This window comes from Pezoporus wallicus, unplaced genomic scaffold, assembly GCF_028554395.1.
Source record: "Pezoporus wallicus isolate ANWC-B61680 ecotype Strahan unplaced genomic scaffold, APGP_CSIRO_Pwel_v1 contig_3058, whole genome shotgun sequence".
Lineage (NCBI taxonomy): Eukaryota > Metazoa > Chordata > Aves > Psittaciformes > Psittacidae > Pezoporus > Pezoporus wallicus.
In genome coordinates this window covers 211857-225777 of record NW_026641153.1, presented here as the reverse complement: position 1 = coordinate 225777, position 13921 = coordinate 211857, and the positions used below count along the sequence as shown (strand labels likewise).

The 13921-nt window shown below is 38.9% G+C and overlaps 1 protein-coding gene across 1 annotated transcript in view; it reads right to left on the bottom strand.

Moving 5' to 3' along the window:
• Positions 1-13921, bottom strand: part of PTPN12 (protein tyrosine phosphatase non-receptor type 12) — a 71895-nt gene that overhangs the window by 8570 nt on the left and 49404 nt on the right. Inside the window, exons 12-13 of the mRNA XM_057422416.1 lie at positions 10247-10332; positions 1184-2148 (exon numbers count right to left, since the gene is read on the bottom strand). Coding sequence (XP_057278399.1) covers positions 1184-2148; positions 10247-10332 — 1051 coding nt within the window. The remainder of the gene's footprint in view (positions 1-1183; positions 2149-10246; positions 10333-13921) is intronic.

Here is a 13921-nt window from a genome sequence, read left to right as displayed (position 1 = left end):
TAACACATGGGGTTTGTCTCCTATGCAGAGCTTTTTTGAAGTGTCACAGGGTTAAAAGCATACACATAAATGCAAGTATTGCTTTGTGTGTCCACATAGTACCACAAAATCTATAGAAACAGATTGGTTTAAATTGCAAAATAGTTCACATTTCTGAATATGTGATTTTTTGGTGAAAACTGAGTTCACAAAACAAATATATTCAATTCAGCTGGTTCTGCATCTTGCATCACACAGAGAGCCTGATTTCACCTCAGGAGTCACACAGCCTGCATGGACTCCTGAAGCAAGACTGTCACTGTAAGGAGCTCCCAGCACAAGAGTCTGATGTAAATATAGCAGCTCATGTTCCCCTTCCTGCTCTGCAGCCTCACTACGTGCCTCACTGGACTTTTCACAGGCCTGATTTGCTCTCCCCCGCTATGTCCTCCATCTGATCTGAGTGTGCCCGCCTGACTGAAGTCTGAATCTGCACATTTTAGAACCCTTCTGCCTCCAATAAATGAGGTTGTAACTTTCTGCAGAAACAGCCTTGGAAACTTGCCTTGCTCAAAAAATTCCCCAACACAGGAAAGGGTTAAAAGTGACCAAATAATTTTCAAAGCACTACTGAAGCAGAACTTGGATTTTTAGATGAACAGCAATGTTCATCTCCCCCCACCATGTACAGAAAGGGACGAAAGCAGGACTAAATATTTATAATGCTGTTAAAATGCAGGAGCCAAGTCACAAGCAACTTCGAAGACTAATACAGTGAAGGAGTTTACATTTTTATGACCAGCACATCAACCAGCAATCATGACTTTGATGTGTTTTTGGACAAGCCTGTTTAAAATACTTCAACTACCCAAAATTGCCATTATTACAGATGCTTCCATGAAATCAGATGTGAAGAAAAAAAATGCACCAACCAACAACACAGAAACCTGCAATTAAGAATGTGTTCATATCCACAATAAAGCTTCTGAAGCAGCTTATCAAGGTCTGCAGTAGCTTGTTACAGACATAGCTTACATGCAAACCAAAAACTGGAAGGAAAGGAGTTGCCCCCTCTCTGAAGCTGGCACATTGCACTGTTTAAATTCACATTTAGATAACTGCATTGTAAAGCAATTTACACTGTCCAACTATACAACTACAACCAGGTTAAGGAGTACCACTTCTGAATCACAATAAAACCTACCTTTGCCATCTTCAGAACATATTACAGCTGTTAAGTCTTGCCTAGCAATAGACATTGGCAATACTTTTCTGGCGCAAATGTTTTCTGTATTAGTGGCAGCAGAAACTGTGGCACTTGCGGTTGAAACATTAGACGCGCTTCTGCTCATGGCTCCATCAAAGTTCATCTCATCTGTGTCAGAATCATCTGAATGAAGAGGATTAGTAAAACAGAGGGGTGCTCGAACAGAAATAGTGGGATGGTCAAGATTACCACTGGAAGGATGTTCAATTGTGGTGTTGGATACCACAGAGAGAGTTTTAACACCATGACATAAGATGTCTGAAGACGTGTCTTCAGACACTGGCGTACGCAGTGCATTTTCAGGCCCATGCAGTGACCACGTGGCATGTCCCTTTTCTGTCAGAGGCAGACGATCTGGTCTTGGTGGAGTATCAGAAGCCTGCTGACTCTGCAGGCTTTCTGGTGAAGGTATTAAGGCGGTGTTAGACTGTGGCAAACTGCATTCCACACATGAGTTTTGAGAAGCATCTACAAATGAATCCCCTGAAATCTGTTCTTGTGGCTTAAAGCTCTTATCAATTACACAGGATGACACAGGCTTCATTTTAATTGCATGTCCTCTGTTCAACAGAGAGTTCCCATCAAAGCTTCGTGGCCCTTCCTGGAGAGGTACCTTCTTGATCTCAAAACTTAAGTTGCGCTCCAGCCTTTTCTCTGCACGTTCACTGGGTTCGTTCTTCCCTGAATGTTCTATTGACTTACTGTAATTCTCGTTGAGGTCTGTTGAGTGCTCTGACGAAACCATGTGCAAAACTGGCTTTGGATGGTATCTGTCATTGTCTTGCCACACAGTAGTGACTGTCGGATAAGCTGATGGGGGAGACGGTGTTAAGATTGGTGGTACTGGCTGAGGCTCTGGAGGCTGCAAGATTTCTTCTTTAGCGTCTCCTTCTACAAGGCAACTGCGGAAATACCAAAACAGTTGTTTAATATTTTCTGTATTTTGACAATATTTTGGATATCTATCCATCTATCTCTGCAGCTGTAATGCTTTCATGCCAATTCTGAACTCCAGGCAGCATTTCTACTGCATACAGACGATGATTACAGAATGTGACTAATGGGGTAGGCAAGAACTAAGTCAACACACTCAAAACTTCTTTCAGAATATCACAAAGAAATGCATTCAAGCCACATCTAACCCTCACCGATAGTTCAAAGATTGCTCACATCCTTTCCCAGAAGCATTTTTTCAAAGACTGTAAGAAAGGCCCTCTTGTGGCAGGATTTCAGTACTTTCTGCTTTCTTAAGAAGTGGCTCAGAGGAACGACATTTGGAATTCAGTTTGCAATAAAGACAAGAAAAAATTCTTAAGGAAAAAAACCTTACAGCTTAACACCAAACATCTTCCTTTATTTTTATTTTTCTGCACATGTCTGGGAGGATTTCGTTTTTGTATCTGTGTGTTTAATAGTTTCCCCATACGTGTAGGGTTAATGATGCCGACCAAATTTAGCTGAGATGAACTGAACACTGTATAAAACCCATTCACTGTAGAATATATGATTCAAATTACAGTGCACATTAGTGAGACCACAGCACTTATTATTACAGTTTCTGTTCAGCTACTCAAAAGGAGAAGTTCTTCAAGCATATGGTCAATCTACTTTCAGATTAGGTATAGAATATTTGACTACAAGCATTCTGCACAACTAAGGTCTTGTCAGCAAACAGGAATTGGGCATTTTCATCCTGAGCTTTTAAAACTATTTCATTATGTAAGACCAGTAACAGAGGTAACCAAGGTGCAAACCAAATGCGTGACAAGAACAGAAATATAATTAAATAATTTAAAGAAATGACACTTTCAAGCCAGTCAGATAAATCAAAGCACAATGGAGTACAGTTTGCAAAGGAGTGCAACTGGCCACATGCCTGAGCCAAGAAACCAGCTCATTTTTATGTAAAAGGTTCAGATCGCTTCTTGCTGTTTGCATGGGCATCCTTCTGGGACACCAAGAAGGTGCTGGGCCTCAAATCGCTTCTCTTCCTCCTCTCCCTGCACTCGTATATTGTTATTTTGCTTTACATTAAGATAGGAGGAATACAAAACACATCACAAAACAGTCTAATCAAAAGTGATTTGGGAAGTCTTGCCCTCTGGATGTTCTTGGAAAGTCAGCAAGCTTGAGAACATGCCACTTGCTTGAATTAGTAAAGATAAGGGGAAAAGGAAAACAGTAACTCTTTCTCCAATTTAATACCCACTAAGAAAGAAAGGAGAATTTCCCTCGTCTTGGAGGGGGGATAAGACAGTGCAAGTGTTTGCTTACACAAATGTTTACATGCGCCCTTACCAGCAGTGATGCTCATCACTAATCTCCACTGAGTCCTTCTAGTGAAAATGAAGCTTTTCCCTTATTGACCCATTTTCCTGACCCAGAATTACACATGCAATCAGCAAAAATAATTACTTCTCTGGTACAGATGTACCATTAAGCACTGCAATTAGCTAAACAAGTTAGCATGAAACTAGATATGACAAGATATAGGCCCAAAATGCATGAAGTTTTTCCCTGATCATTGTTTAATGAAATCACTCTCCCATTTGATCAACTAGTAAACAGAACCCCACATGTATACAAATAGCCCTCTAAAGGGTATGCATAGAAGGGATGATGCAGAAAATACTGCACAAGGCAGCAACCCAAAAGTTGTTTAAATCATCATACACAGCTGAAGAGAGCTGTTGAAAATGTTCCCCATCAGATATGAAGTTAAATTTCATTCTTTCACTCTTAAATGAGAGCTTAAAGTGATTAAATGAAAAATCCTTTATCAAAATCATTCTCTGCCTTATCAATACCGAAGAATGTCCACCCTCAGAAAATGAGACGCCCAAAGAGCATTTTGATGTATTTTATTTTAAAAGGAAATAGATGCCACCCAGGATTTCCCGGTTTTCTCTCAACATGTAGCAATTTTTCCATTTTCCTGACATCGCAGTATTATTATTCCCACATGTTCTGCCTTGCGAATGATGTTTTTGTTTCTTTTCACAAAGCAGAAATATTGGGCTCTGTATACATTTAAGAGGTCTTTGTTTTGCAGTAGCTTTTTCTATAACTCTTGCCAGAAAATCCTAGGCTTTTGGGGCTGCTGCATAACACTTTCTTTGGGCACTTCCTTCGACAGCTGTGCTTCATAGACACTTCTGCCCCCAGAGACAGAAAATTATCTGACGATGAACTACTAATATTATTACAAACAACAGGAGACCATACAGTAAAAGCAGCTTGATTTAGATTACCAGGAAGCCAATAGAAAGCTCATAAATGAGGATATGAGATGGAAAGGAGTCAGTGAACCAAAGAATGTCAAACCATTCGAGAAAGAGATGTAAGCTTTCCTGTATTAGATCTTTAAATTAACTCTGCATTGCTTTTATACACACACACACACACACAGAGTAAAAGCATGCATTTCTCAAGTACATCTGTAAAATCACTCTCTGAATAAAAAGATGGAAAGCCTGCTTGTAACTCCGCCTTCAAGTGTCTCTTACATACAAATGCTGATTATCTTGTAATACCACTACCTCAGCACCTCCTCATAAGTAACTGCATACAGAATTTCCCAAGGTGATCAAGGCAGCTTTTTCATATGCTTTTACTGCCACACAATCTGAGCAATGTGCTTACACGTGTAATGATGTAGTGCCTTACCAAAGACCTCAAAGTAATGACTTCTCACTTGTCAGATAAACCATGGATTAGGTAGTATTTTTTTTATGATTTATCATAATAAAAAATTATAATTGGTTAAAAGTACAATAATTTATCAAAAAAAAAAGCTATTCCACAGCATTCCATCAAAAATATCCATATGGCAAAAAAAATAAAAACCCAAAGTGACAGCTATACTATTTTTGCCTTTTCTACAATAGATTATAATTTTTTCAATGTTTTAAAATCTAAGCCTTTCTAGCTTTAATGGAAAAGAGCTATATTATTAAAACAGGGCACCATGGGTTCAGATTTAGGTGAAATTTGGCCAGTGGTCAAAAGAGAACAAACCCGTAAGTAATCCATGGTTATTCTATGCAGTGTACTGTAGGGTTTTCTTTTCAAATAAAAGAGTGATGCCAAGGTCGTGGAATGCAGCTGCTATGATCAACCAAAAATAGATACCAAGCTCTACATCCTCCCTCGTAATTAAAATAGGAAAATGAAACTCCATGTAAGCAGGCTGAAGCTGCACAACCACATTATTCTACTTAAGGATTAAATCACTGCCATCCACATGGAAGAAAAGCTGCTGTTCAGTGAAGCTGTCACAAGCTATACTTTTATATAAATTATCCGTAGTATAAGGAATGCATAAGAGTAGCCATCTGGTGAATCTTTCTGGTAAAATTTAGTTACATGAGGCTTTATGGGTTTTTTTAATTGCGACATACAAGTCAGAGGCTGCTAAGAAGGAACACCAGTCAATGGTTTTTATCTCAGCTTTGCAGAAGATGCAAAGAGAGGGTCCTGCAGGGCTTGAAACGAAGCAGAAATACACATAACTCTTGAAAGGCATTTTAATGTTATTAGATTGAAGTCCAAACATCATCTGAAGAAATGTTTAACTGCCACAGTATTTCACCTTTTTTCTCTTCAGACAGTAGCACGTGGCTCTTCAATACACTGCATACAAAAAAGCTGTTACCATGTCTTTTATGTCTCAGTTTCCCCATTCTTTCACATTGCATTTGCACTTGGAAAGGAAAAGAATTTTCTATAACCAACCTGATTAAAATAAACCCTTTTTTCCAAATACTTCAGAATGAACAAATCACACAAATATTTCAAGGACAATGCCTTAAGGTATTAAGATCTACCATCTGAATTCTGGCACTCCAATCTTTGCTTCTAGATTCTAAGACTCCAGTTGTACAGTCATGTAAAATCATGTACAGTCCTGAACCGTAAATTTAAAACTTTATCTTTTTACAGTCTTATATCTAATAATAAAGTCAAAACTTCACAGAATCACAGAATAGTTAGGGTCGGAAAGGACCTTAAGACCATCTAGTTCCAACCTCCCTTCCATGGGCAGGGACACCTCACACTAAACCGTATCACACAAGGCTCTGTTAAGCCCGGCCTTGAACACTGCCAGGGATGGAGCATTCACGGCTTCTTTGGGCAACCCATTCCAGTGCCTCACCACCCTCACAGGAAAGAACTTCTTCCCTGTATCCAACCTGAACTTCCACTGTTTCAGTTTAAACCCATTACCCCTTGTTCTATCACCACAAGTCCCTGATGAAGAGTCCTCCTCTGGCATCCTTGCAGGCCCCCTTCAGATATTCACTGACTTGTTGCTGTTTGGAGATATTACAGAATGATCTACCCACTGTTAATGGATACCTTTGAGCGCTTTCTAAAACATCTGAACAGGGTATTAGTCTGCTGAAAGCCCTGGAACAGCTTTCTAGAAAAGTAATTTTTCTTCAGTAAAGACATGAGCTATCTACAAGCTATTGGTCAAATCATTTGGTGTATCAAGTATTGTCACTCAGTATTTTCAGCACTTAAGATTTGAACCTACTTGCTCTGAAATTCTGACAATGATGGGGTATACAATAACATACTTTGAGTAAGATTTTCTTTTCCTACCTCTAACAGCTTGAAATGCTTACTTATATCCTTTGAACTTACCTATATCCTTTTCCTGCCTTAACCTGAGAATGATTAAATGTGTTTAACAAAGAACTTTTTCCACCCCCCCAAGTCCTCCAAAGAAATTTAACACAGATATACCTTCAAGGTGACTTTCATAAGAAGTAATCAGAAACTGCAAAGCTAAGCAATTTCCAGAGTTAGGTGCTGATGTATGCACTTATGAGCTGCTCATTTACCTTCCTAATAATCAAGGAGAAGTATTATTTCATTTTTTTATGTTGACATGAAATGCAGATAGACATTAACCTAAATGACTACACACACATATTGTACAGCAAATATAAATTACATTAAAGCATTACAAGGTGATAAAGCAAAGCAATACAGTTCCAGAACCTCTGCAGAACAAGCACAGCTGGATGCTTCATGGTGAGTGAATAAAAGTAAACAAAATTGCAATTTAATATTGATTTAATATCAACAGCCTAAAGATACTTGTAACTTCCAAGCAGAAAAAGACATAGAAGCCTCAAAAAGTACAAACAGATGTTATACTTTGTAGCACTTATTCCCCAAGACACTCCCAGGCCAACAAAAGTGCTAAAAAGATTAGTTATCCCACTCTGAGTAAGCTTCCTATCTTACATTGTGTAAGTCTTTAGTAGCATCTCATCCTCACTAAGACATGAGAGTTAACTTGATACTAGCTAAACTTTAAGAAATCTACAAGTTTCAAAACAATACAGAGATGACCTCTCCCACCATCCTGTCACACAAAAGAGAAGAGACTGGTGAGCAAGCCACCCCCACGGAAAAATCCTATAATGCACTGAGTGATCAGCCACTGAAAAGTGACATAGAGGAGATGTCACCATCCATTCCAAGCAGCCTCGAGGCATCAGAAAACAGCTATCAGGAATAGTAAGCATTACTATCTAAGCAAACATAGCTTGGTCTGATAGCTTGTCTCAAGAAAAGCACCCTGAGGTTAAGAGGTGTAAACCAATTCTCCTGCTCAGTCAGGATCATCTCAGGCAGATTCACCTAAAACCATGCTAGCACACACATGTAGCCCTATAGCTTTATTTAAAAAGCATCTTTTAAACCTTCCCTTAAAACCAAACCAAGTTTCTTTACTAATTACACATTCTAGAGCCACTACAACTCAGCACATAAAAACTGAAAAGCCTCAGTCCTTTTAAAAAGTATTAGCTTTAGCAACTTCCCTGTAACTTCATCAGACAGAGCATGTACAACTCCAGTGCACATTTAGCTGGCAATCTAAAAATGTTACTGAACAAAGTATTTTAAGCAAGTTCCCAGAGGAAATTCTAAATTAAACTAAAAATGTGGGCTAAACCAGGCTGCTTCAGAGTACCTACTGAATGTGAGCTTATTGTTCAAGGCAATGACTCTTAGACACCGCTTGGAAAAATTCACTACAGAAAAGATGCGGACAAATACTTAAAATAGTTTTACCAAGGTATTTTTAGTCAGCAATGTAGAGAGAAATAATAGAAGGGACATGAAAAAAAAAGTCTTAAGAGAATGGTTTTGGGGAAAAAAAAGCTATAGGGAGCAATAAGGAGATGTATCACATTTAACAGTTTCCTTCTCCATGCAGGGATTAAATTAGAATCTTTCACAGATTCCACTCTTCCATCCTCCCCAGGAAAAGGATGTCAGCTTGTGCCAGAACATCCACAATATGCAAAACCTGGCTCTAAGTCCTGACTGAATCAGGCTGCAGACTTGTAAAACTACCTCCCCCATGAAATAAACCCATGCTCATTAGTGGGTATTGGGAGCAGATGTGACTATCAGCAAACAAAGACTTTCCTCAGAAGCATCTTCCATGAGGAGTGCAATTAACTGTTTTTAAAAATAACGTGTTAGAAAGAAGACAACCGCTTTGCTAAAAGCTTCCATTTATTCACCTCTAAGGGACCAATCTTCCTGCCAGTGCTGGCAGATGGGAAAGTATGAATGTATGGAAGCAGGGCCAAAAAGGACCAGGCTTTTTAAGAGATTTTAACTTAAAGCAACAAGAACAATGCAATGGAGATATCAGACAGAACAGATGTGTGGTGAAACATCAGTTATGTATATATTATCATTACATGAATATACAAATTTGATTAAAACCTAGGTACATCTCAGATTGTTTCAAGGAACACTAATAAGGAAATTACTTATTGGACAGAAATCACCTCTAAGTTCAGTGACCGAGTTTCAAGAAAAGATTGGAACTCATCAAGAACACAGGTTAACAGCCTCCCCTGCCATCACCTTTATCTACATCATTGAATACAATCACATTACCATCAATGCAAATAAGGTAAAAATTATGTCACTACATAGCAAACTGCCATTCGGTTGTGAAAAGCCCCAACTCATTTCCCTCTCTCTTTCAATGTCTTATTCTCCTTTAACTTCTGCCTGACATATTTAATGCCAAGTTAACCATAAAATAGCTACTCACATTCCCACTACCAACCTGAATTTTGCACTACTCCAGTCCAATTACATTTTAAAGCAGTAAAGTATACTTTCCTGATATTACGGAAGGTTATGAAGAAAAATTAACTGGCTGCTTGTTTCTCATAACATTCTACAACTTAAGGAAACCCCAGTGCTTACCTTAAATGTCTATTTAATTACAGGCAATGCAGCACAAGCAACATTACCTGTCAAAGTTCCCTTCCAAAAACTACTTGGGTAATATAGGCACTTACTTCAGGAGAGCTGCTGCTTTAGCCATCTATCACTCAGGTTGGGTACCCATTTTAGGCCAATGAACTCATTAGTTCAGATTTACTTTTGGCTTCCTTAAAGTCATCTACATATTTTTAAGAGCTAGAGAGGATTTTCTTTCACCTCTGTTGAATGAAAGGATGGGTGAGACCAGCTTTTCTTTCCAATAAGAAAAGAATTTCATTGGCACACTCTAGTCAATAGCAGTGCTTGCCTGTCAGGTAACATTTTATTGAGTAAACAGATATATTTCATTATGGCTGTGCCTCTAAAAAGAGAAGGTTCAGTCATCATTTGAGCCTATTTTGAAGAATGTTTTGCTACTATCACCTAACAGAATTAGAGCACAAAGTAGATCTAACACATTTGACTACTAAAGGGGCATGCTTGTCTACCCACATGCAGTCACCACAAGAATGGCATATTCAAACAGAGACTTCACAAAGATATTAAAGATTGTATTTATAGACTCAATTAGAAGACTTCTATTTGTACAATGTATATTTCCATTTATAAATAGAAAAAGTAATCTTTAAAGTCTTTATAGAATCAGTGGTTTTAGTCTACTATTTATTTATGAAGCACGTCAATCTGTCAGCTTAAAATACAAAATATATTAAGATAGCTAACTACCTGCGGGTCCGTGGCGGCTTTGGTGGAGGAGAATCCTGTTTCTCAGCATCTGAAGAACTGACAGCATTCTCTGTATTATTTTCATCCTGATTAAAAGAAAAAGTTTTCATTTATGGCTGTAATGCTGAATCACACAATAGTTAAACTGAAAGGCCCAAAGATCTGCAATGACACATGAAAATAACACCCAGCAATATTACATATTTTTGCCTATCATTCAGATCACTTTCAAAATTCTACTTAAATTCATAGTATTATTTTATAACTTCAACTTTTTCTAACAACATTGTTTCATCTGTAATTGTAACAAAAAATTCTCAGAAGCTCATCTTTCAGGTTAGCAGTGAGTAAGCTCCCTTTTGCCCCCAAATTATTCATATTGAAAGCATTTATTTTCCAGTCAGTCTAATAAACTTCACCTGCACAACCACTACACTGAAGACTAACGTACAGTGCAGTAAGGAAATGAGAATTTCAGCTACTGTAAAGTGACAAGATTTAACACTGTTCCAAAAGACTTAAATCATCTCCCATTTGCGCACAACAAAGTTTATCTTACTCAGAAAAACATGAAGGTTTTTATTTCCTTTTAGGAGGACCATAAGAGATACATAGATTTTATATATGTATGCATTTTTAAATACATGTATCCATCCACATTTATAAATATACACATAACATTGTTGTGTGGTAACCCAGGCAAGCAGATAAGCACCACACAACCACTCACCCATTTCTCCCCCCTCCCCAGCTCCAAAGGGATAAGAGGAATGGCAAGAAAACTTGTGCGTCAAGGTGGGAGAGGAGAGAAAGAAAACAAAGTGACACAGAAGCAACGACGCACCACATCCCACAGGTAGACCTCTGCCCAGCCAGCTGAGCAAAAAAATGGCTAACTTCAAACTCCCTTCTTTTCCCTCTAATGCTGTATGGTGTTATGGAATATCTCTCAGGTCAATTTGGGTCATCTGCTTGGTTGTTCCCCTCCCATCCTCTTGAACACCCCCGTCTATTCACTGGGAGGGCAGACTAAGAACCAGAGGCGGCATTGGCACTATGCAAACATTGCTCAGCAATAGCCAGAACATTAGTGTGCCATCAGTAATGTTATGGTCACAAATCCAAAACACAGCACCCTAAGAGCAGCCATGAAGAATATTAACTCCAATGCAGCCAATACAAATACATATAAATGTATATGTATAGAAATAAAAATTGATCATACAAAAGTCTATATATAAACCATATATACCATTTCCATACACATGCCACCGCCAAAAGTCCTCTTTGGTTTTGTTGAATCTTCATGTTACCTTGAATTTAATATGTATTTTACCTAACACTTTTCTTTCAGGAGCTTTCTATGGTTCTATCACTCTTCTGAAAAGCAGTATTAAAGAACCACCACAAACACCCCAGATCTGTGTCATATATTTCAAAGCACAATACCAGCTTCATACAACATGGTCTACTATCTGCCAGCCTACCTGTTCAGGCTAGGTGACAGAGACTAACCTTCTCAGTCTTATGAAACAGAAGGAGAGTCCCCATTAATTTCTGCTTTAAATGTTGATAATTGCATTTGAATTTGTAACAGTTTCAGCTTTGGAAGATAGATCATAACTAACACTCAGCAAGTTAATACTTAAATTTAATCCATTAGTTACATGATTTTCATTTCCACAAGTTACCATATCACTGCCTGTTAGTGTGAAAAGTCTATTATCAAATTCTATTCCTCAGTGTATTAAGTGGAGCTTTTCCTGTGAAGAAAAAATACTGAATCTTTGGATCTTTCTTATTGTTCTTCACTAACCTCCCCCATTAACACAGTATTCCAGAAGTACTCCAGCAGAAACACCCCATTGTTCCTGTATCAATGGCTTGTGTTAGCTCTTTCAGGCAAACCACACAGGGAGCTCATTGTCCTGCTGACCACTGGCTCTAACTATCAAGTTTGGGCTTTTTGAGCGAGATTCAATTGGCAGATAAAAGCCACTTAAGTTTAGATGACCACAATTGAAGCTCCCATTGCAGTCAATCAAGTTTGGCTGGTTTTCATAGAATCATAGAATAGTTTGGGTTGGAAGGAACCTTCAAAGGTCATCTAGTCCTAACCCCCCCGGCCATGAGCTGGGACACCTTCCTCTGGACAAGGCTGCTCAGAGCCTTGTCCAACCGGACCTTGAATGTCTCCAGGGATGGAGCATCACCTATCTGGGCAACCTGTTCTCGTGTTTCACCACCCTCATTCTAAAGTTTCTCTCATTGGTTGGCTCTCAAAGTGTACTGTGAGCTGGGATTTTATACATTAATGGATTTTAATAATTCAAAACACAAAACAAGCCTCTTTTTTTCTAGTCAGTGATGGAACGAAACATTGCCATGGGACATGGACATCCAAACCTCTACCAGCCTTCTCTCAAGAAGACAGAAAAGCAATTTCAGCTTTTTGGCATCAAGTGACAGGTGACCATACAGACCATTTTGCTCTCAATGTACAGGAAAGTGAGTTTCACTACCCTCATTCAGGCAGAGTACCATTCTGAAGGTTGGTGCCAAAGATGCTGAGGCTCACAGTATCCAACAGCATCAGCTCAGTTTCCTGCTCAATGGTTGTGTCATGCTCTTCTCTGATTCCCCGAGCAAAGTAAACCCCTCCCTGCTTCCTTGTGCAAAGTAAACTCTGAGTCTCTCCCTTACTATGGATAGCACCAAATGCATTGATACTGTACTAAAAAGGCCCCCTTTAAACGTTAAGCACTAGCAACTAGGATTAGCAACTAATGCAACTGGACCCTGAGAACAGTGGGCTTTTTGCCTTGTTTCAGTACCACAGCACATCCACGTTTCATAAGACAAATAGATATTAGGAAGAGTGAGACTCCACAGGAAGAGTTCCTTCCCCTTACCACCAACTTCTCCATCCTACAACAGATCAGAAAAGCATTCCAGTTCAGTTCCACCCACATGGAAGTTTTGAGGAGCAGAGTTCTTATTTATGCACTCAGTTTTCTAAGAGGTACTGGCAAGGGAAAGGGTGTGCCTGTTGGCTGTGGTGTAGACTGATGTGTCCAGAAAACAAACCAGCAGCTGCATCCCTGTCCCTCTATGTTTGTAAAGTGAAGCGTTTGTGAACAGAATGTTTCCTGAGATATGCTTTTCTCCCAGGCGGAGGAAAAAGCCTATTAAAGAAGCTAACATATGTTAAGATTTTTAAGCTCTATGTATACAGCAAGAAGCTCTTTCTAGCTGACACAGGCAGAAGTAGCTGAAGAGGCACTGCCATCTTTGCTACTAGCAATAAAATGTATAGATACACCTCAAAAATGTGTATAAACTGTACTGCCTGAGGCACATACACAACCACAGAGAGTTTACAAAACCAAATAACACACACACAAAATAGTACTTTTAAATTCAACCCCAGAAGAGAAGGGGTTAGTCCCAACTTCATACACTGGGAATGCTTCAGGTAAATACGGGTTCAAAAGCTTTCACGTCTGCATTAGGATAAAATCAGGATCAGTTCACTTTGTTCTAGTTACATTAAATCAGGAGCAAGAATTATGGAATTATTGTCACAAAACAAGAGGTTCTTCCCCACTTTGCTTAATTAGCTCAACACATTGATGTTTCTGTGAAGGCTTCATTTACTTTCAGACAACTCACTCC